The 23,490-nt window shown below is 41.9% G+C and overlaps 1 protein-coding gene across 16 annotated transcripts in view; it reads right to left on the reverse strand.

The window, feature by feature from the left end:
* Nucleotides 1-2,334: 2,334 nt before the first annotated feature.
* Nucleotides 2,335-23,490, reverse strand: part of mical2b (microtubule associated monooxygenase, calponin and LIM domain containing 2b) — a 54,638-nt gene continuing 33,482 nt past the window's right edge. For 7 of the 16 annotated variants that reach the window (XM_081699481.1, XM_081699480.1, XM_035532088.2 and 4 more), the window contains 15 exons: nt 23,008-23,112; nt 19,626-19,815; nt 18,946-19,010; nt 18,771-18,849; nt 14,423-14,567; nt 13,656-13,735; nt 12,685-12,753; nt 11,839-11,942; nt 10,551-11,718; nt 9,678-9,757; nt 8,757-8,855; nt 8,581-8,674; nt 4,816-4,915; nt 4,442-4,515; nt 2,335-3,010 (listed from right to left, as the gene is read on the reverse strand). In XM_081699481.1, coding sequence (XP_081555607.1) covers nt 2,826-3,010; nt 4,442-4,515; nt 4,816-4,915; nt 8,581-8,674; nt 8,757-8,855; nt 9,678-9,757; nt 10,551-11,718; nt 11,839-11,942; nt 12,685-12,753; nt 13,656-13,735; nt 14,423-14,567; nt 18,771-18,849; nt 18,946-19,010; nt 19,626-19,815; nt 23,008-23,112 — 2,637 coding nt within the window. In that variant the 3' untranslated portion in view covers nt 2,335-2,825. The other 9 variants (XM_035532087.2, XM_035532086.2, XM_035532093.2 and 6 more) reach the window with 9 other exon arrangements.

Genomic DNA, 23,490 nt, shown 5'->3' on the forward strand with positions numbered 1-23,490 from the left:
TGACGGCGCGATCTGAATATAAATGACATGCAAGGCAGGTTTATGTGGGCATATTTCACACACGACAATTGGTGGCGTTTTACTCATTATTTAAATAAAACTAATTGTAATTCCAAATGTATAAAAAGTTGAGTCTAAATACATAAAAGTTACACATACAACATATATAAATGTTATGAAATCAAAAATAAACGATACAGACTAAAGGCAATCTTAAACCTCGATGAAAGATGAACCGGACACAAGTTTTCAGTCTCGGATTTAAAAATGTGTAAATTCGGGGAGCTAGAAATTCAGTATCAGATCAAATGGAGAGAAAATAAATCAAAGTAGCCAAATGCTGCTTCTGCGTGTTCAGTGTTTGTTAGTGTGGACGCAAAAAATAACCACACCGAATATATTTTCCCGCTAACTAAACCACGTCATTGCAACAGTGAAATACTTAAAAAAAATCACACCGCAACGCTAACAATGACAACACGGGAATATCGAAAATGAAGGAAGACAGGAAAAAGTCACGCATTGCACCGTTACACACATTTCCGTTTCTGGACATTTAGAATGAGGAAAATTTCTCCATTTATTTATAAACTAGGGAACCAAAAGGACACGACTGTACCAAATCCACACATGCACACAAATAAACAAGTATTGCTTAACTAAACTAAGTTTGCGGGGAGGCCCACGCCATTCTGGGAGCCGTGCGGATAACACATTTATTGTTAAGTTTTTAGTGATTTAAGAGTCCTGCTCGGATTATATTGCTTGATTATATCAAGTACGAGCCCCTGACCATAAAACCATTTAGCAGTTTATGAGTATGAGAACCTTGTTGCCAATGCTGTAAGTGTAAAGGTTTAGGAAACAGACTGTGTACCATTATTTTGTTTGTAGTGAGTACTTTGGCAGCTGAACTTGTTTGACTGTCGTTTTAGGAAGACTGGGTAAGCAGAGAATTACAGCAGTAATCGACCCTGCTAGAAATAAATAAATGCAAGTTTCTTAAGGTTCTTGCTTTTACAAGAACTCTTAATCGTGTTAATGTTTGAGAAGACAAAGAGCGGATTTAGTGACATGACTTCCGAAACTGAGATGAGAGAACATTAGAACACACAGAGCTAATGATATGAGGGCTCTAGAGTCAAAAGTCAAAATAGGCTGAAAGTGTTCATAGTTTTTGTGCTCTAGTTTTTGTACCCAAATAAAACAAACGACATGACACCTTAATTCGGCCGTGGGCTGCTCAGGCACACCGGGTTGTACTGACAGTGAGTCCACTGAACCACAGTCATTGGGTAGGAGACCCAAATCAATTATCTGCATGTGGGCAAGACATATTCCACAGTACTGTAGGTTTGGCCAGGGGAAGCATAAACAAACTGACAAGAGACATTATTCAAGTTTAAAAATGTAATTGAAAAATCTAGAAATTGAATACAAGCACATAAAAATTATACAAAAAGGTATAAAGTTTATAAAAACCAAGTAAACAATAAGATATGTTTAAAGATATGTTTCCATAATTAAAAACATGTTTTACAAAGTTGGTTGGCAGAGTTGAGACTGTAGGTAAGATTCGAAGTGCCATTTGAGTTAACATTTCATAATAGCACTGAACTGTAAAATATTAACCATGTGATTTCTACACTGGGAGGTGATGGACACTGCTGACGGTGGACGTACCAGTAGCCCATCTGACAATGGATTTTAGCATTAAAAAAACATGCAAACTCATTGTCATTCAGATGGTGCCATTTCAGGTTGGGGTGGGGGCATACTCAGAGTTAAAGTCACCCAGCAGAGCATCGACAGCTTCAGATGGTTTACATGGTAATGTCAACATTTTGTCCATGAAAAGTGTGTCCATATTTAAACCTCTTCTTAAAGCAACAAACAAAATATACAGCTAAAACTCATTCTTAAGCAATGGTTCTTTATTTAATCAAACTATGCAACATTTGGCTGTATCTTATCGTAATTTGAGTACACAGTTCATAACATTGCTTCAGTGGTGCATAAACAGATTTTTTTGTAGTGACAAAATTGTAATGATGAATCCTAAAAAAAAAAAAAAGTCAGTAGCCTAGATGATGAGACCTGTGAAACGTATGAACTTTGGTCAATAACAGAACAATGTCGATGTTACAACTGAGCAAACACTGAACATGTACAATCATTACGTTATACATTCAGGGGACAGAACACCACACACACAAACCATTCAGCCTAGAACATTCAGAGCATTACATACTGTATTATTGCACCCATGTGGAAGTCAAAAAAACAAGAAGTGTTAAAGTGTTCATAGTGTTTAGGTTAGTGCTTATAAGGGCCTAAACCCTCTTCTCTCTTAAAAGTGTTTAAATAAATAGAAGCCATCATGTACAAGTACAGTTTATAGTCAGGGATTTTCTACTGATAATCTCATTAAACACCAGACACAGCAGGATGAAGGCAGTGTTTCTCAGTGTTTGAACAGTTTGTCAGAAAGAAGTCCATTGACATCCAAGTCCAAGTGACATTCTTTAGCTGCAAGTCAGCATGTGAAGGAGTTTGTTTCAGTGCTTTACTCAGTATAAAAGGAAGGCTCGTACAGCAGGTGAACGCAACCCGTCCTACGGCGAGTCTTCACACTGCGGTTCAGGTAAGTGAAGGTCTAGGATTTGGTTTAGTGATTAGGATTAGCGCACACTTATAATGAATTATGAGCATATGCCTAGGTTGTATGTATGAAATGTCTCAGGATCTTTTTTTAATTTATGGATGGATTCATAAACACAGGCCCTGGTTCTTGAAGCCATTCGGTGCCAGTGCAGGCTGCTCCCTCAGGCCCAGTGAAACTGGTAACCCTTGGAGAGGATGAGGCTCTCCAGGTCGCGGTCCTCGGCTCGCTCCTGCAGTCGCTGCTCCTCCAGGAGACCCACCAGCTGATCCCTCTCTTCCACCACCTTCATCACCTCCACCAGCAGGGCCTGCTCCTCCACCAGCTCTCCTGCACTCTTCTCGCAGTCTAGATTAAGAGGCACACCATGCAAAGCGTGGACCATGTCACACACCATTCTAATAGCACTAGTTTTACACATACATCTGCAAATGCATGCTGACGGTGGCCCCTAATACCCCAAACCAACTTTCACCAAAAACATGAACATTTCAATGCTGGGTCATGAACATAAAAATGCTCAGAATTCTAAAGTCTGCACAACGACGGCACATAGGCGTGTCCCACCAGCCCAGTGCGTCGGTGTAATAGGGTTTGTTGGAAAACTGAAAGCCGATGCGTGATTGGCTGAATGCACTCTACAAATTTCCCTTTAGAACAATCATGGAGCTGCCATGTGCCATATATGATCTACTGGTAAGAAGGAGCATTAAGAGTTCTGCAGGCTTCTGGGTGCCTGGGTGTCTCACCATAGAGCAGGACATACCCGAGAGCTTTGAGGACCTTTACATGTTCCCGTAAATGCTGCACCATGGCTGTGGTGCCTCTGATCATGTTTTGTAATGTAGGATTCCCATCCATGTCAATGGAATTGGAAACAACTATAAATGGCACTTAAGCAGGTGTTTCTTTACCATTTGCAATTAAAACAAATGGTTACAAATGGTTGTTTTTGCAAAATGGATGTGAAAAGCAACACAGAAACAAATTAATGTTGTATACGTTTGTTCTGTAAATACGTCTGAGCACATCTATTCAGCATAATTAAATCAGTGTTACACAGTGTCCAGTTCGACACTAATGATATTACAGTATTGCAATAGAGTGAATGTCCTCACCCATATCCTCATGTTCTGAACAAAAATAAACTCATTTCCTAGAGGCAGTGGACCAACCATTGACTTGCAAATGAAGATTCTGTCACCTTGCTCAGCTGCTGCTTACATGCAAAAGCAGCAACACGTGTTTAGTATTAACCAAGCGACACGTCTGTAGGACGGCATTCTGGTGAGCTCAGATAAACCTTATTTTAAGCCTATTTTCCATACAGTGCTGAGAAAAGAATTGTAAGAATTGTAACACTTGTATTCATTTAGGTATGTTAATGGGCTGTTTGAATGACTGTGGAACAACACATGCAACAAACATGTTTTCCTTTTTCTGAAATAAAAACCCATCTCCAACACAGCAGCTTTTCAGTCCAAAGTACAAATTCTGACCATGATATTAAGATTATAATTTAGATACAAAAAGAATGGCTTATTTAAATAATATAAAATAGAATTAATGCAATATCAAAAAGACTGAAGGTTCTTACACACCAACAGCATGAATCTATGAAGAAGCCAGACAGAAACAGAGATAGACAGATGGACAGAGAGACAGAAGCAGAATAAGGAGGGAAGGAGGGGGGTAGAGCAAGCGAGTGTGTGTGTGTGTGTGTGTGTGTGTGTGTGTGTGTGTGTGTGTGTGTGTGTGTGCGCACGCGTGCACCCTCACCCTCGATGGCCATCCTGTGTCTGAGGTCCTGCTGTAGCTGACTTTGCCTGTCCTCCAGCTCCAGTTCCTGAGCACTGCATTACACAAACAGGCCAAGCACAGCATTACACAGACAGGCCTGTGTTAGACCTCTTACTGAGTTAGACCTCACTTTTTTTATTTACGTTAACATATACATCTTTTCAATATATACTAACAGTCTCTATCAGCAGTTAATCGAGAATATAAATTAATCCACATACACAGACACTGCCATCATAAGGCATCTTATTCACATTTAAGTGCCTCATCTAATCATGTGACAGGCATGTGATTTCACTCTGCTGCTGAGGTCCAACGGATGCAGGCCTCTAACACAGAGCATGTCCACTTACAAGATCATGAGCTCAGATTCATATCTGGCGAGTCTGTTCTTCTCCAGCACCAGATTAAACCAGGTCTGCTGAAGCCCAGCCTCGTCCTCACAGGGTTCCGCTGAAATATGAAAACCGGATTACCAGATTACACTCGAGACACACTTTGGTAGTGATGGCTTTGTGACTGTCTGAGAAATTGTGTGTTTACTCGTTTAAAAAAGGGGAAATTTGGATAATAATAAGGATGAGGACAAGGATAACATCATCATCATCATCATCATCATTATTATTATTATTATTCAAGGAACATTACTACCAGAACATCAAAGAGTGAATCAGGCTTGGTTACATAGCTAGGCTTGTAGTTTTGTTCATTCTTCTTCTAACCCCCCCCCCACCCCAATCCTGCCCCAAGCCCAATCTGCCCTCCTACCCACTTTACCCCTGTGCCCATCCTGCCCTTGTGCCCAAAATGATGCCATTTCCCCCACGTGCTTAATTTATGATAACAAATCTTGTTGATTTGGTATTAAACATGCAGAGCACTGACATCATCCACAAAACAGTCTCGGGTGATGGGGAGATAACACAATCAGGATCACCCACACACAAACAGCCAAACGGCACACGTGTCTCTCCTTTTAATGCAGACCAAGCTGTTATACTCGTCGTCTCCCACCTACTCCCACCCACTTTCCATTCACTCCAAGCCTGTGACCATCGACTAACAAAGCGCCTATTCAACTTGGAAAGCCCTCAGCCCTCTGTACAATAATCTATACAGACAAGCAAAGAGGGAGGACGGTGGGTGCAGGCCTGCCATAGTCCATCTTCAGAGTGGACGCTCATCCGCGTCGTCTTCACTGGAATGCACCACAAGGCTGCACCCTGGAGCTGAGCGATGCTCTTTGATAAAACAAGGCCAGTGATGTTGAAGAGTCACATGATGCACTTAAGAAAATGGATTTTGTGCAGTGCAGGTGAAGAGTGGAGCTAGAGACCTCTGCAGTCCGCCACTTCGAGCGAGTGCCTTCATTTATTTACTGCAAGTCCCAAAAATCCGCTCACCTGAATCCACGCAGCACATGCAACAGCTAAAAAGCTGAAGGACATTAGTGAGCAAAGAGACCAAAATGATCCCCTGCTCACTCAGCAAGATGTTAAAATTCAATGTACTGTTCTGGCAGTAACACATGGTGGCTCTCAGGGCTGTGATTATAAACTCATTATACAGACAGGCATGGTTAGCCTTTTTTCATCAGGAAGAAGTGTGGGGTTTAATAACCCCCACGTATATCAACATTTGCTAAAATAACGAAGCGTCACATTTTCAGACCATTTTGGACCACTTTTCCTCTTTCCTGTCTATTTACAGGAGCCATTACCTCTGCAGTCATTTCAGTACAATTTACACTCTAAATGCCTATTTGGTTTGAATGCAAATTGCTATTATTTGAATGTCTAATTTTGTCCTCTTACAAAAAAAAAACCAAACAAACAAAAACCTCTAACTCACACCGCAGCATAGGCAGGGGCCCGGGAAGGCTAATGTTGCACAAAGATGGCACAAAAGGAGAAGAGGTTCACAAAAAAAAAAAAGAAAACACTTCATACACAACAAGCCTGTCTGAACAATTTGACAGAGTAACCTTGTGGCTTTCTCTTGCTTTATAATGTGGAAAGGCAAAAACACACAGCTCAGTTAGAATGGCTGTGCCTCACCAAGGCTATGCAGCCCTCCCACTGAAGTGTTCAGCATCACTACAGAAAAGTGACCAAGACTGCATTCCTCCATGTGCAAAAGACTCCTTTGAATTACACACGATTCAAAAGTTGAATGAACATGATTTTGAAATAGATTCACTCATTTTCGAGTGGGTGAGTTTACCCTTTTATTTAAATTACACTCTCGCTTGTAACGATGCATTAAGAACGCATACTTTGCTTTTTTAAATTTTATTTTATTTCTATTCATCACTGCATAAAGATGAGGCCATAGAAAACGCCACTGCTATCTCAGCAGAATGTCCTGTACATAGTTTAAGACAATAATTAAAAATAATAAACAAAAAAATGTACCATTTTTTTCCTCAACAAATTGCACTGAAAGATCTCGCTTTATTCACCATACTTGTGGTAACCAAAGGCTGTAGAGAAGGACACATGGCTAGCTGAGACTCAGAGACTCTTCAGGACCAACAGCTCAACAGCAGCATGGCTTTGCTAGCACCTACAATACTGATAAAGTACCATTTCACTGAAGATTCAGTGGCAACTTTCAGTATTTGAATACATTACTATTGTACGTAATGCATTACTATTGTAGTCCCACTAAAAAAAGTCAGTCTAGACATCTGAAGGCCCCACTGAAAAATTCAACAAGTGGAGCAAAAATGGAGGCCCACTAAGTGCCTACTCACAATCATGTTAAAATAGGCACAAATACCAACTTTCAAGTCTCATTAACCATCATAAGAAAACACCCAGACGTCTCTATTACAACTGATAGGCTTCCCCACACCCCAAATGTGATAAATAAAAAAAATCCATGCAGGGCCACACTGGAAATGATTGTCACTTTATTGACCTCCCGATCCACAGGAAGGCGAGAAGCAGCATGTCAGCACTTTTGTTAATTAATCATAAAACACATCTTACCTGGGCAGCTGTGAATATTATGTTGGAAGCAGTGCATGCAAGCAACTTGCTTTGTCTTGTGGGGTGCCTCAAGATTCCTGAAACTAGCCTTATTTAATACAGACATGCTTCTGTTATCCCGGATAATTAATAAGTACATTTCCTTTCACCAGGACGCAGTTGTAGATGTCTCCAGCTACCAACCCTCGAAGGTCTATGAGCTCCTAAAGGTGGGATGTGCACCTAAATTCCTTGTTAATGGGAATGACCAACTGAGAAAAGTTGCCCTGGTGCACCTAGAGTATGTGAGAACTAACAAAACAACCTGGGTGTTACTTTCGGCAGCAACTTAGCTTTAGGAAATGCATAAGTAAATTTTGCAAAACTGTATTTTATCACCTGAGGAATATACACATTGTACCTGACTAACAGCTGATGGTGAAAAATGTTTTGACTGGATTAGTCAAAGACTCCTCAAGGTCCAAAGCATCATGTCTAGTTTGTAGAGAGTGCAAGATTCTGACATAAGCAAAAAATGGAGCATGTTTCATCTGTTCTCAGACAGCGGCACTGGCTACCTGGGTCTTACACAATTGATTTCAGGATACTCTTAATGACTTTTAAATGCCTCCATGGTGTCACCCCCATTATAGCCCAGTGAACTAATAATTAAGAACGCTCCCAAAAGAGCTCTGAGATATATTTGACAGATATGCTGCTCATACTCGCTACCCCGTTAAAAGAGCCCCGTTAGGACTCTTTTCTGAGCCCTAAACCTTGGACTTCCCTCCGCAGTGATCTGAGGTCTCTAGAAGATGCACTTTTAAGAGGAGGGTTAAAATCTGTCTGTTCACATTTGATTTTAATTAACCTGTAACTTCAGCAGTTTGTTTTCTGTATTTTAATCTTAGTTTTATATTTGATCACTATTTTTAACCAGTCATTTACAAACACCAATGATTCAACTGCACTAATGCTTTAACTCCATCAAGGATGCATTGGCACCCAAAACAAGACTGGATCAACCACTGGTACCAATAAGTCATCAGCCCCAAAATTACCTAAAGCGTTAGTCACTTCAAACAAACCTCCCGCCCACGAACGAGCAAGAGGGACTACTGAGGTAGAGACGGAGCTGTTTCTTACTGTTCTCTCCTCTCAGGAGCTTCTCCAGGGCTACGCCCTCTTCCTCCAGTGCCCTCTGCTTCTCCTCCACCTCCTCCAGCTGCCTCTGGATGACCTACGCACACCAGCACACACACACCGTCACCCCCCGCAACACGTGGCGTACCCAAGCCGTGGGTGTGGGTGGTTGTCTGTACCTGAGCCCTGTGGAGGCGCTTGAGCTGGTCTCGCTTGGTCTGCAGGACGAGCAGCTCCTCCTGCTTCCTGCTCCGGCTCTTGGAGCCACCCGCATCTGACTGTCACAGTAGGCCGCGACAGGCACACAAGCACACGGAGAGGAAATGGCACAAAATACAAATATTTAGCAGAATCCTACTCGAAAGTGCTCTCGACAGGGCATAAAGTTTCTGCCATACCGTGAATCAAGAACACCCGTTATTATCTCATTATTGGAATTTGATTTGGATTGGTGGACAGTCACAAATTAGATCAATTACTGTTAGGGGCGTTGCTCCATATTATGGCTTAAATATCAATGTACACGCGTTATTACATGATAGATACAAATTCAGGTGTTAATATATAACGCATTCAAGTGTAAACACCAATAATGCAGCTTCCAAACCAAAGTGATCCCCTTGTAAACAGTCTCGTTTTGGTAGTAATTCTTTTATGGTTGGGTGGGGGGAGGTGTAGTGGTGATGTGCGCTCCAGTCCCTCATAACTGTGCTGCTTTAGTTCTGCTGCACAAACTCTAAGAGCTGTACATTTCAAGTTCAGGTTTGGTTTATTTGTCACATACATAGTCATACACAGTATAACTCGCAGTGAAATTTCATGGGTGTTCACCGAACATGCACCTTCAACTGCTTTCAGAGTCAGTATGTGACATCCTGTAAATACAGTGCTTGTATATTCATTCCATAATGGGTTGACAAAGGTCCACCACTCTCACACCAAGGGGCAAGGCCAGTCACCAAGGTGTATAGTCACCATGTAAAATGTGAGAGCATTCCACAGTTTCTGATACGAGATGCTACCCATGAGATAAGTGTTAATGTGGAGGACGGTAAGGGAAGCTCGGTTCCCCTTTGGTTCCTCATAAAGCTGGTCTTTACCCTGTGCCTGTCCAACTCCAAGTCTTCTTCATCAGTGGAGTAGTTCTCCTCCTCCTCTTTCTGCTGCAACTGTGTGGAGTCTATGAACACAACACACAACGCACCGATGACCTATTTTAATATCGAGGAACGAGCCAGGTGGCACAGAAAGCCTTGCTGTGGGTGTGCCCCTGTAAAACTGGCCCTTGGAAACCCAGAAGCTTTTAATGAACACCAGCGATATAATAATGCTGATGGACAGAATAATTAAATAGATAAAACTTGATATTTGACTAAGCACTTTACTGAAATACATATATACTGAAATATGTATATTGTTCTATGAAATATATCTTGATTCTTATTCCAGTTTAATTAATGTAATCAAACGTAAGAGCATATAAACTATACTGCTGGCAGCAGTTAGCAGTACAAGAAAGCCTGAATGGTTTTGCACTGAATAGATTTGCTGGTTGATTATGTGGCAAGATTAAAATGATTGGCCTCATACACATCTGGGTGCATGCTGGCAAAGAACCGAGCTTACAGTCTGCTAAGCAACATTACACACAAGACTGAAAACATATTTATACAAAGGAAACCAAGAATTACTTTTAAACCCATCACAGTTAATCTGTGTGTGGTGGATTCTAATATCGGTCAGATGGTTGCATGGATTTATTGAGCTTCTGAGGGTAAACACCCAGCTGCTTATATTGCACAGTGCATGAAACCCCTCCATGACTGGATTACTGCAGTGGCATCAGTTACATTGCAGCACTAATATCCAGCAACAAGGACATCATATCATCCAGGACTCACGGATGTGTTCACAACAGACAAAGCTGTAGCTGTTTATGTTTATGATAGGACTTATTTTTCCCCTGTTCTCACCTTTGCTCCTGAATTTGGAGAGGATAGCCAAGATGTCCTTCGTCTGGTCATCTGTCTCACTTCTATCTCGCACCTCATTCCGCTTCAGACGGAGAGAAGAGAAGAAGTTGAGCTTCCGACGCGGCAGGGAAGCCATGTCATCCTTGGAATTCCCTGGCGGCTTGGCGCTGAGCGTCACCTGCTCCAGCATGGTGGTGATTTCGCTCCTTTTCTTCACACTCAGCGGGTTTCCTTCGGTAGCAGCTCTAGAGCTCCCTCCCTCGGCCTCCTCCCGGGTCTGGGAGGTGGATCCAAACAGGGAGCCCTCAGACCATGGCCTGGCTCGGTGGGGGCGGATCCTCTTGACCGATCGAGAGTTGTTTTCTGCACCGGACAAAGATCTCCGCAGGGTGCTTGCCCATAACTGGAAGCCTGAGAGCAGAGAGTTTCGGCTGGGCTCAGGCGGTACAGAGCTGGGCTCCGCAAAGGCCACTGCATCGTTCTGAGGCTGCGTTGTGTTCTCAGGTCTTCTGCGCCTCTGGATGTCACCTTCTGCTTCATCTGTGACCACAGGTGCTGATGAGAACCTTCCCGGAGTGGCTATGTCCCAGTTCAGCAGCCGGTCCTTCTCTGATGAGGAGAGCATCAGCTTCTTCTTGGGGGTGAGAGAGGTCTGCTTCTCTAGGAAGAGGGACATGTCACTGGGGGGTTTCTCTATGGAGGGGGTCATGTAGTTTGGAGGTTTCTCTAGTGAGGGGATCGTGTAGTTTGGAGCTTTCTCTAGGGAGGAGGCGATGTAGTTGGGAGGATTCTCTAGAGAGGGGGTCGTGTTTTTTGGAGGTTTTTCAAAGGAGGGGGTTGTGCAATTGGGAGGTCTCTCTAGGGAGGGGGTCATGTAGTTGGGAGGTTTCTCTAGGGAGGGTGCCGCGTAGTTTGGAGGTTTCTCTAGTGAGGTGGTCATGTAGTTTGGAGGTTTCTCTAGCAAGGGCATCGTGTAGTTGGGAAGTTTCTCTAGCGAGGGGGTTGTGTAGTTGCAGGGCTTCTCTGGGCAGAGGTAGCTGGGTGTCAGAGTGGCAAGAATTCCATGAGGGCGGTAGCGGGCAAATGTGGCAAGAGTTGGCTGGTCCTGTTCCTCCTGAAGGGGGTGCTGAGAGGCTGCAGACAGCTTCTCTGGTTTTGCTATAGTCTCCTGTAGAATCATGAAATCAACAGACGACAAAAAATACTAATTCACAAAATGAATGAATGACTGACTGAATGAATGAATGAATGAATGACAATGACTGAATGAATGAATGAACGAACATACGGGTGCATGTATCTCCTCAAAGTCTGAATCTTCTTCTATGAGAACGCTGTTATCTTCTGTTAATTGGTTGTGGTCGAATGTCTTTACCAAGATCAGGGGCAATGCTGGGACATGGGAACAACATTCAGAGATGGATTTGTTGCATGATACAATTATAATACCACAGACAAGATAAAATACAGTTACTGAGATTCACTTGAATTATATATATTCACTTTCTCTTGGTATATACCAGGTGGTTAGTGCATGAGGTCATGCAAGCATTCATGTCTCAGATGTATGCAAAATAGAAATACATTTGAATAGCAAGGTATTATAAAAATCCTAAATATCATTTTTAGAACAGGTTTTGTAAAAATAACAAATGAACTACTATTTAAAAGGGTGATTAAGATCATAAGTTAAAAAGTATGAAACAGGCTGGTTTTATTTAATTGTTTATTTTTAAACTTTCTTAAAGGACATAACAATGACTCCCTCTAGTGAACAGAGAAAGTGTTTGCAGTCTACTCTAAATAACAGATGCCAAACTTTTAAGAGTTTACCTCACAAAAGACGTCCATGCTTGGGTACTATTTAATGCCAGTGTTTTTAAGGGACAAATAATTCTGTGCTTATGGTCAGGTGTGACTTCAGTCTGTATTAATTTCTATAAACAGACAGGATGCGATGCAATGGAGGGACTTTAATTCAGGATTAATGTAAATGTGAATGAACATGAGTCATATAATACCACTGCAGGCATGGACAAGAAAGCGAGTGGTGTGACGAGAGAGAGAGAGAGAGAGAGAGAGAGAGAGAGAGAGAGAGAGAGAGAGAGAGAGAGAATAAGAGAAAGATTCATACTAGTTTTGATTTTCCTCTTCCAGCTAATGGTTCTGTTGGAAAATCCTCCTTTGGCATTGGAGTGTGCCACTGCAGAAATGACACACAGCACATTAGCATCCTCATCTTAGAACACTGCCCACATTATGTTCTGAGAGAAAAGGAAAGAAAGATTTTCAAAGAACAGAAACAGGAGAAAACCTTAAAGAACCCCCTAAGCATACCAACATGGGCCATGTTGATGGAAGGGTTTGTAAACATTTATCTGTATGTTGAAATTCTCTGTGTTCTGGAGAGAGACAAAGCAGCTACAGGCACATAAGCTCCCCAGCTGCTGTCCAACTGCATGTGTGACTGTGAACAAAACGTTCAGGCCAGCATCCATCAGCCAAGACAAATGCCGACATAATAAAGCACTGGCTTCAGCCTAACACTCCCAGATCCACTGATAAAAGTAATGCAGTAAGGGGGGAGGGAGGGAGAAAGAGAGGGAGGAAGGGAGAGAGCGAGAGATGTGCTATTTGGCCTGAGACTACACATTTGCAACTTATCTGACAACAATCAAAAGACAAAAACTAAGGAAAGTGTCGACCATGTCCAGACTCAAAGAGCACAGCCTGGCCAGCGAACCTGGCCATCGCAACAGATCATACAGCAGCATAATTCATAGAGTCTTGTCATAGCCTAAGAGACAACCAGTAACTCACCCTCTTCAGCTGTCAGTGTTGTTGAGGGTATTGCACTTTCTTTAATGATTTTTCTATTTTTTCCTGTTTCATAGTTATGTTAATTTGATTTGACAATAACTTACAACATTCATGCCAGTAAAGCAAATGAGAGAGAGAGAGAGAAATAAGATTTTAGGAACAGGGAAGGAGTAGTGGTTAACTTGATAACGGTGCATATTGGTGCATGTGTGTGTGCATGAGTATTCATGCAGGTAGAACCCTCTGTGCGTGCGTGCGCACGTGCATGAGAACATGCATGCTCACCTTTGTTCGGCTGTAAAGAGTTGGGTTTGAGTGGCTCAGACGCCGTGGAGGCTTCCTGTAGAGACGAATCCACCGGCCTGCTGGGCAGCAGCACAAAGCTTTCAGTAACACATCGATAAACAGGAGTCTCATGAGCTTCAGCTCCCATGCACACGGTGAGCTTGCGAAGGAAGTGGAATGTGGCATCATGTCCTCTCTGTCACGGTGGTGTGCTACTCTTACCCTTGAATCTAAAGCCAGTCTCAGATGATGTAATAATTTCCAAAGCAGTTAGTGGAACCTATGGTCCATTCTGTCACCTCTCCTGACTACTAAGAAAACAGAAGTTGGAAAATCATTCGGATTCCAGACCTCCAGGATTGTAGGTTGAAAAGATCTGCATTAACTACCAGAGTCTACGAAATCCAGGGTGGGATTTGAGGGCCAGAGTGGACTGTCTATAGTCTGCTCTATAGGGTCCTAAACAGGGTAGACAGAAGTGGGGTCAGTGAGCACACAGCAGCCCATTTCAGTCTTTCGGGTTGCAGTAAAGGAAACATTTTGCTCTGTGTCATTGACGGCTGCGGTATATTTTTTACAACCCTGCATATGTGGTGTGGAGGGACATTATTCTTCCGCTGGGATCCAAAATGACTCACTGCTTGAGATAAAAGTGAAATAAACAGGAACGTAAAAGCGTCAAGGCCCTGCCCTATATAGTGCACGTAGAAGGGGAATTCATTTGGGATGCAAGCCAAATAAACTGGGGAGGAGGAGCGGCGACAAACCTGGTGTCAGTGGGTGCTGGACCTTCAGAAAGCTCCTGTTCAGTCGGACTCTCCACAACCTTGCTGGGGTCCGTGCTGGGATCCAGTATATGGTTCTGGTCCAGGCTGGGCTGTGGCTCAGTCACTGAATTGAGTCCTAATGTGTCTACACACACACAAAGATATACAAAAACACTACAACAGAGAACCTGTAGAGTCAGCCAACTGTTGCAGATGACACAGCCGTGCCTGTACCAGTATCACTATAAGAGAATCTTCTCCTTAAGGTTCACATAATAGTTGGCATTTCCATAGCACATACAGTGTAACTCATCTTGTGTACTCCTGCCAGAGATCGTTTAGGTTTAAAGATATTCACCAATGGGAGGTAATGGCTTTCTTAAACAATTGTTTAGGTACAGTAGTCCATAAGTATTTGGACAGTGACTATTTCTGTTGTTTTGGTATTCCAGTACACAGGACCTGAAAATGACCGTTGTCTTGGAGGTCAGAGTGCAGAATGTCAGCTGTAAACTGATGGTGTTTGTTTCTAAATCTGGTGAAATGCATTGGATTCACAGCCCTTTTTAAACACAGTGCCCCATTTCAGGATCTGAAAGGCACTGGACAAATGAACATAAAAAGGAGCACAAAGGCAAACTGTCTACTTATAGAACGTAACGTATCTGTAAAAATGGGACTGAAGGTAGAAAATGGCTTTAGTACACATTTATTCTGTTGTGTGTGAATACCAATCTGGACTGGAAGTAAAACAATGGGCCCAAAACATTCATTCCGCAGAAGTGGACAATTCCTGCAAGAACCCATGAGCAGTTCCTCTCCAGAACACTGCCCGTGTGACCTGAAGATCAGAGTGAAAGGCTTCCTGCTAACTGAATGAAGTTGTGAAGAACAATAAGAAATGTCTCTTTCCACCTTCAGCCAACCACACATCCAGCTAACACAAGGGCAAATACATTCACATTTTAAGCATTTAGCAGGTGCTCTTATCCACTGCGAATTACAAAAGTTCTTTGTCATCTACTCATAGAATGTATCCGAGTCAGTTCAGTAGATCAGAGTCAGAGATACCTCTGAGCTAGTACTGCTAAATACAGGAATCAATGCTGACAAATGAGCATAAGTACCATATCAAACAACATTAACTGCAATACCAAAGTCCACTAAATTACTACATATACAACTTCTGATGCAATGTTCAGAGCTGATTAAAAACACTACAATTTAGAATTACTTAAAATAAATATGCACAAATATGAACAATGTAATTGATAATTATTGATTACTGGATTAATGTTCTATCCTGTCAGCTTCTAGATCATTATACTACTATATAAATAAGTCCAGTCATAATTATTGGTAACCAGAGTTGGAGGTAATGGGATACAGTGCAGGTTACTGTAACTGAATTACTTTCTATTTAATCGATTACAGTTTTGGTTTTTATAATCATCTTAATTAGAATTTACTTACTTGCACTAAGACTTAAGTGGCTAATATTAATTAAGTATATGAACATGTTTAAAACAAATTCCATCTATTACTGTATTGGATTAATCTATATAGACTAATGCTGTGTACGTTAGTATTTTTTGTCTTTTTTTGCCTTTCCCAAGCAGTTTACACGTTGTGGGTTTGACAGAGTAACACTGAAGCCATAAGAAGTGTGCTTACTTTATCCATGAGGTAATGGGTAAAGTACCCATCACAGACTGTGAGAATCATTTTAATGGGTTTTTATACCCATGAGAAGATTGCTATTAACATAGCTACTGAATCAAAACACTGCAAAAACATGCTAAAATGACACATTCACTTTGACTGGAGCCTTCTACCTCATTAACATCCCAACATCGCAGATCGAAGAAAGAGCAGAGGACAGAAAAGACCCAGATGAAAAACCTGTTTGAATGCCAGCGTATGAACTGCATTTGCAATGGGTCTATTGTATGCACTGCTTTTGTGATATAGACAGGAAAAGGGGTATTTTGTGGGATACAGGGTTCTGGTTCATTAAACAGAGCCATTTGCCCCTAAAATTATAAGTGGAGACTGAACACATCAAAGCCATGATGACGAAAGTGCAGTTAACACCTTAAAAAGACATGGAAACGTCTGTGCATGTGTGCATACGTGGAGTGGGCGTAAACAACGGTGGGTTATTCACTTTAAGGTCAGCGTGTGTTCTGTGGGTGAGTACAGTGCAGGGGGCTTGATTGCCTGTCGGGTTGTCCATCTAAGCGGCTAAATTGTTAGAATGGTGAACATCATTTGCAAGTGGATAACCCAAATGCTTTAATGAACAAAATGAATTTGTTCTAATATGTGCTTTGTTCTGTATCTATACACATCTTATTTGATTGGTAAGCAAAAGGCAGAAACAGAAATTGAATTAAAAATCAATTTATTTAACAGTTACAGGCTTTAAATGTTATAAATTAAGAAAAAAAACATTTTTCTTTCACTGTGAAATGTACAGGTATGTAGGGGAACTATAAATAGTGCTAAAATTTACAAAGCAAATTTATCCTTGAAGGATTTGTGTGTATGTGTGCAAAACTAGCACCATCCGTTAAAGGGTGAGCTCAGAACAAGCCCGAGGTCTGGAGTTGGATTGGGATAACAAAGCAGCCTCTGGAAGAGACGGTGACATAAGGACACAGACACAGAGGAACAGGGAGAGGAGGAAGATTATGCTGTGAATTGCAAAACTAAAGAGAAGGCCACAAATGTATTCGGTGTTTCCACATGCAGGCATGGATGGTGGGGGATGTAGCAGGGGGGAGGTGGCATTGGGTGGGCACTAGTGCTGCAATTATTCATGAGTTAGCTTTGGGTAATGTTGGGGGCAAATGTCAAGCACCATGATGTAACAAAATAGTTTTTCATACGTGTTCATACATGAGACCCATGCTGCATTCTCAGAAGACGTGGTTAATATGTGGTCATAAGTGCCAGTGCTAGCAAATGCAAAGCAAAATGCAACACCCTGATCACCTGACTCTGGCAGGCCAATCACCTCCATGCTGTCACGATTCAGCCAATCAGGGGTTGGAGTATTGGAAACTTGGAACAGACTAATGTATGATGCACAAGGGAATGGAGAAATGACGGATGAAGAGAAAGAGAGGAAGAAAATGAAGAAAAAGGAGTTCTTGTGTGTATACTGCAAAGCACCTCTGAGAATAAATCATCACTGGAACTTCTAGGATTACACATAGTACAGTACTTGAAAACAGCACTGAAAACATTTAATACTGTTAAAAGCTTAAATTATAACTTTTAAATCTTCCTCTCGGTATCAGTCATTGTAATGCTTTTTTTTAAAAAAAAAACAAAAAAAACAAAAGCACAATTGTTTGGCATTCATGTTGCACACGACACCACGGGGGAAAGGAAAACACAAGGCTGACCCTGAATAGAAAGATCAGGGCCTTTCCCCCGTAGTTGAGTCATCACAAGCACACCGGGCAGTTTGGCTCTAGCTTACACAACCTACTACAGTACAGTGCACATAAAAGATTCATTTTTGGTCATTTAAACTGTTTAACCACTAAAGTAAACACAAACAGTGTTACATATTTACTAATATGTAAAGACTGATGAACTGTTAAACCCTGTAGAACTGTGTTTCTCAGGCTTGATCTAGGACCTTCCCTACACTACACTTTTCCAGTGTTTTCCCTGTTCCCAACATACACCACTCAACTCATCGGCTAAATAATAAGCTCCTAAGAGAGTTCTAAAAGTGTCTGTTAGAGGAGCAGGAGCAAGACTGGGAAGCACTAGGCTAAAACAAAGAAAAGATCATGACCTCTTTGATTAAAGAGGCATGACATTCCCACAAGAGTCCAATTAACAATCTGAGTAAATCTTGATAAAACCTAGCTAATATTTAAAACCAGCAATGAAAAGAGAAAATAAAGCCTTAGTTTTAGCCTTTTAGCTTTAAGTTACAGTTAAACAGCAGGCTTCAACTGCAGGGTTCAGCAGGACCCTGAGTCAGGTCTAAAGAGCTCATGGCAGGGGAGGGCAGCAGACAGCCTCTAAAGATGAAATCTCCCAGAGGTGTGGTTAGTGCCGAGCTCCCTCAGCTACGCCTGCAGTTGTGTGCGTTCCTCCACACCAATCTGCCCCACCACTTCCTGCAGTGCAAACAGCAGTGGGAGCCCAATGCTCAGGAGCTCGTAAAGGAAGACATAGTCGTCCCAGCGCTCTCTGAGGCGCGCCCCTAATGCTTGGGCCACCCCGTGCATCCAGCGGGCCAGACGGCGGGGCATCGCATCCAACCAGAGGCCCACCTGCAGCGGCCACTGCAGAGTGTGTCTAGGGAGTGAACTCGGAGTACCTGGAGGCTGACTCTGTAAGCTGCTCATGGCTGAGTAACCGCCACTGCCATCAGGAGAGGACACACTGCCTGCATGGGTCTGGATGATGGAAGGGAAGGGAAGGACGTCTAAAACGAATGCGAGACGTGAAAGCAGATACTCTGTGATTGGTTTTTCTGCAGTGACGCACGTTACCTCCGTCTTTTTATGCCTCTGGCTCTTTTTCTGCTGTGAAAAGTGTAGCTTGCAATAAAATGTGCCTGCAATAGAGAAAAAAAAGAAACACAAAAAACCACAGGGCAGTTTGATCAATAAGAAAAGTCAACTGCATTACTTGTTATTCAGTGTTATTCAAAATGGCAAAGCTAAAGTTATGGTGCAGTAGCGCTAAGCCAGACATTGGTATAAAGGGTAATGAATACTGTTTTAAGAGACAGTCTTATCTATGACAACTTCCATACATAAAGAACAGATACAAGTTTCAGGTCCTTCAAGATGGAAGCTAAACACAAAAACTACAGATAAATCCAGGTTCAAATATGCATAGATTCAGGTACATATATTACACACACACACACACACACACACACACACACACACACACACACACACACACACACAAATATGTGTGTGTGTGTGTGTGTGTGTGTGTGTATATATATATATATATATATATATATACACACACACACACAAATATGTATATACAGATATACATACATACATATACATACACACATATACACACATATACACACACACACACACACACACACACACACACACACACAGATAAATAAGTAATCAGTAACATTAAAACAAACAAACAAAATATATCATCATGTTTGGATTTTGGAGACTCATGTTTGGTGTACCATGATCAGAGTCGAACATATGTCCTCCAAGCCTCAAGGTGGTGCTGCAGACCTCACAGCGAAAGCACTCGCGGTGAAAGAAACAGCCCTCTGCACTTAGTCTCTCCATTATGTACACTCGCTTTTTGCAAAAGTGACAGGTGTCACTGCCGCCCACCCCTGGAGCAAATTCCTTCCGTGGGTTAACCTGCTACAAACACACAAACAGGTCAGAACAGGGGGGATTATGGGTATTGTTTAAGGAAATTATGCTAGAAATGGTAGTGCAATTAGTGTGAGCTCACACTCTCAAGACAAGAAGTGCAGAAAACTCAGAGGACATATTGCATCACATTCTGTTCAGTGGTGAATCTGTATACTGTTTTTTTTTCTCTGTGATCGTACTCTGGTTGGTTAATGTAGCTCTGAGTTTACTTACTTCTGCCTTAGATTCTGTTACATTCAAGGCTTCTTGTCTGAACCTAATTGCTTGTTTGCTGTTAGCAGTAATTACATATTACCTTTTTTTTAAAAAAATTTTTTTATGGCATTTCGCTGATACAACTTAAGCAATTGTGGGTTAAGGGCCTTGTTCAGGGTACCAACAGTGGCAACCTGACAGTGGTGGGGCTTGAACCTGAAACCTTCTGATAGTTAGTCCAGTACCTTAACCACTGAGCTCCCACTGCCCTTTCTCACTGCAGGTATAGACACAGCACTTACTGAACTATTAGGACAACTCTGTGATCAACACCTGTAAAAGTCTGTTCTTTTAGTTCCTCATTTACACTGAGACCGGATCTCTTAAAAAAAAAAAAAATACTTGGATGAGTTTTTGTTCCTCACACCTTTCTCAAACTTTCATCACACATGTCCACAAACCGAGCATCTTTCCAATTGGAAATGTGTCACCCAATTCCTGTCTACATATCCCACAGATCTCCTAGACACCATCATCATCGTACACACCGCAATCTCAGCAACCTGATTTACTCCCAACATTCGGCACAATCACAGATCGTGGTGGCAGGAGGGCTCTGGAATTGGCAATCTTCATCTCAGCCATAGTATCCCTCCACTTGCTACACTTCTTGGCTCTAACAGAGACCGGATCACCCCATGTCATGAGTTTGAGCAATCTGACTATATGTCCACTGGATCCCATTCCTTCCACTCTGTTCCAGACAATCTCAAGAGATCTGCTTCCTTTCATCTGTCATCATCAGCAACTCCTTATCCTTTGAACATGTAACAACTACGTTCAAAACTGCCAGGGAGGTACCAGTCCTCAGGAAGGCAACGCTCGACGGCTCCAAAATAACCAATTACAGACCAGTATCACTTCTCACTTTCCTCTCAGAAGCCCTTGAACGAGCAGTGTACAATCACCCAAATCCAGCTCCATGATCCCAGTCAGTCTGGTTACAAACTGGCACATTCAACAGAACCTGCCCTCATAGTAGTGACGGAGAGACTTCATGCTGCTAAAGCTGCCAAAGTGTCATTTGTCTCGATTCTTCTGGACCTTTTGGCAGCTTTTGACACAGTAAACCATATCAATTATACTCTCTGTTTTCTCTAGACTTAGTTTGTCTGGCTCTTCATGGAAATGGTTTCAGTCATATCTGGAGGGACCATCCTATCATGCAACAGAGAGGATCCACATCCAACCCATGTAAACTATCCACCGGGCTCCCTCAGGGCTCAGTATTAGGCCCTCTTCTCTTCTTTTTGTATATTTGTTCTCTTGGTGATGTAATATATTCTCACGGCTTCTCCTACCACTGCTATGCTGACGACACTGAATTATTTATGTCTTTCCCACCCTCCGACATGCAGGTTTCCAGAGGCATCTCAGCATACATGACTGACATTGTGTCATGGATGACAGCCCACCACTTCAAGCTCAACCCCAGTAAAAGTGAGCTTCTGTACATCCCAGGAACTCCCAGCCCTTACCATGACCTCACAATTTCCTTCGAGAACTCCCTGGTATCAACATCTGAAGCTACCCATAGCCTGGGCATAACTTTGGACAACCAGTTTTCGTTCTCATCTTTCAAATCTAACCCGGTCTTGCAGGTTCTCCTTTCTAACATATGAAGGATTCAGCCCTTTCACTTGCAGGAAGCTGCCCAGATGGTTGTGCAGTCTCTTGTGATCTCAAAGCTAGACTACTGCAACTTGCTACTTGCTGGTCTTCCACTAAGAGCCATCAGACCTCTACAACTTGTGAGTTCTTTACAACTTGCACAACTGGTCTTCAATCTTCTGAAGTTCATACATCACTCCACTGCTCCACTCCCTTCCAGTAGCTGCCTAGTTCACATCAGATTTAAAACCATGATGCTTGCCTACAAAGCTAAAAATGGACCAGCCCCTCCATACATATTGTCAGTGGTCAAAGTCCGATCCACACCTTGAGTACTTCAAACCTCAAGTATGGCTTGGCTTGAAATACCAAGCTTCAAGTCTCATGGAAGACAAGCATGGAGACTATTCTCTGTCCTGGCTCCTAGATTGTGGAACAAACTTCCACTTGCTGTCCGGACAGCAGAGTCCCCTGCAGTCTTCAAGCACAGACTGAAGACCCATCTATTTATGAAATATTTAAATGACCAATGATCCTGCTCCTGTGTTGACTAACAAAAACTCTAGCACTTATTGTAGGGTATTGTTTATTTCACTGATGTTGATTGCTCCTATGTTGACTAACTGAAGCTCTAGTACTTATGGTAGGGTATTGTATATTGCACTGAGTTTTGTATGGGATAGAGCTTGTGTGTTTTGCACTTCTAGGTGTCAGCATTGATCCCTGTATTTCAACAGCATTCAGGTTCATTGGTATCTTGGACTCTAACCTACTGTACTATCAAGGATGTATTCTAAGAGTAAAGGACAAAGCACTTTTGTAAGTTGCTCTGGATAAGTGCGTCTGCCAAATGCCATAAATGTGAATGTGAGATGCTGTGAACTGTATTACAGTGCTGCCAAAGACCAAATCAGATTGAATCAGACCAAAACCCAACCAGAAAGGCTCCCAATAGGTTCTTGTCAAATTTATAGACTTAAAGATGTTGGTAACACTAGAACTAAGTTGGCAAAACAACAACAAAAAAAAAATGCATGACAACAAAGAAATCCCATCGGCACAATATAACACATGAAACCAGATTATGGAAGCTGACATTAATAATTTAGTCTCTGACTTGGTAGTCAAACATGTGGGGAAAAAAAAGTCAAACTCATTTATATACTTGAATTAACCATGTACATTAAACCAATCAACCATCTTGGCATCTTCTGACTTCAATTACTTAATTACAGCTGGCCCAGAAACATGAAAGTTTTGGTTGTTTTTCATGGTGTTGAGTGCATCTAGGACCTGTCCTGGACTGCTTACCAGTGAGAGAGTAACCGGGTTGTTTGGTCTGTGGTCAGTTTCATACAGGATGGCCAGGGTGGCGGCCTTAACCCCTATCACAGACGACACCTTTCCCACAGTCCTCTAACCCAGCACAAAGAGATGGAGGGTAAAGGAAGGAAGGAAGTTACATGATACACATTTTATATATATATATATATATATATATATATATATATATATATATATATATATATATATATATATATATATATATATATATAAAATGTGTATATATATATACACACACACACACACACACACACACACACACACACACAGAAATTATATTACTACATGGTAAATAATTTACCAGTAGGCATAGCAGAGTCAAAGAAAACCATCAGACCCAACATTCATGATATGCATGCTCCTGAGTTTGTGTAATTGAGTAATTAATTGAAACGGGCATGTTCAAAATAATAGCAGTGTGGAGTTCTATTAGTGAGGTCATACATTCTG

This window comes from Electrophorus electricus, chromosome 16 (genome assembly GCF_041902795.1).
Source record: "Electrophorus electricus isolate QZ-2024a chromosome 16, ASM4190279v1, whole genome shotgun sequence".
In the NCBI taxonomy this organism is placed as follows: Eukaryota; Metazoa; Chordata; class Actinopteri; order Gymnotiformes; family Gymnotidae; genus Electrophorus; species Electrophorus electricus.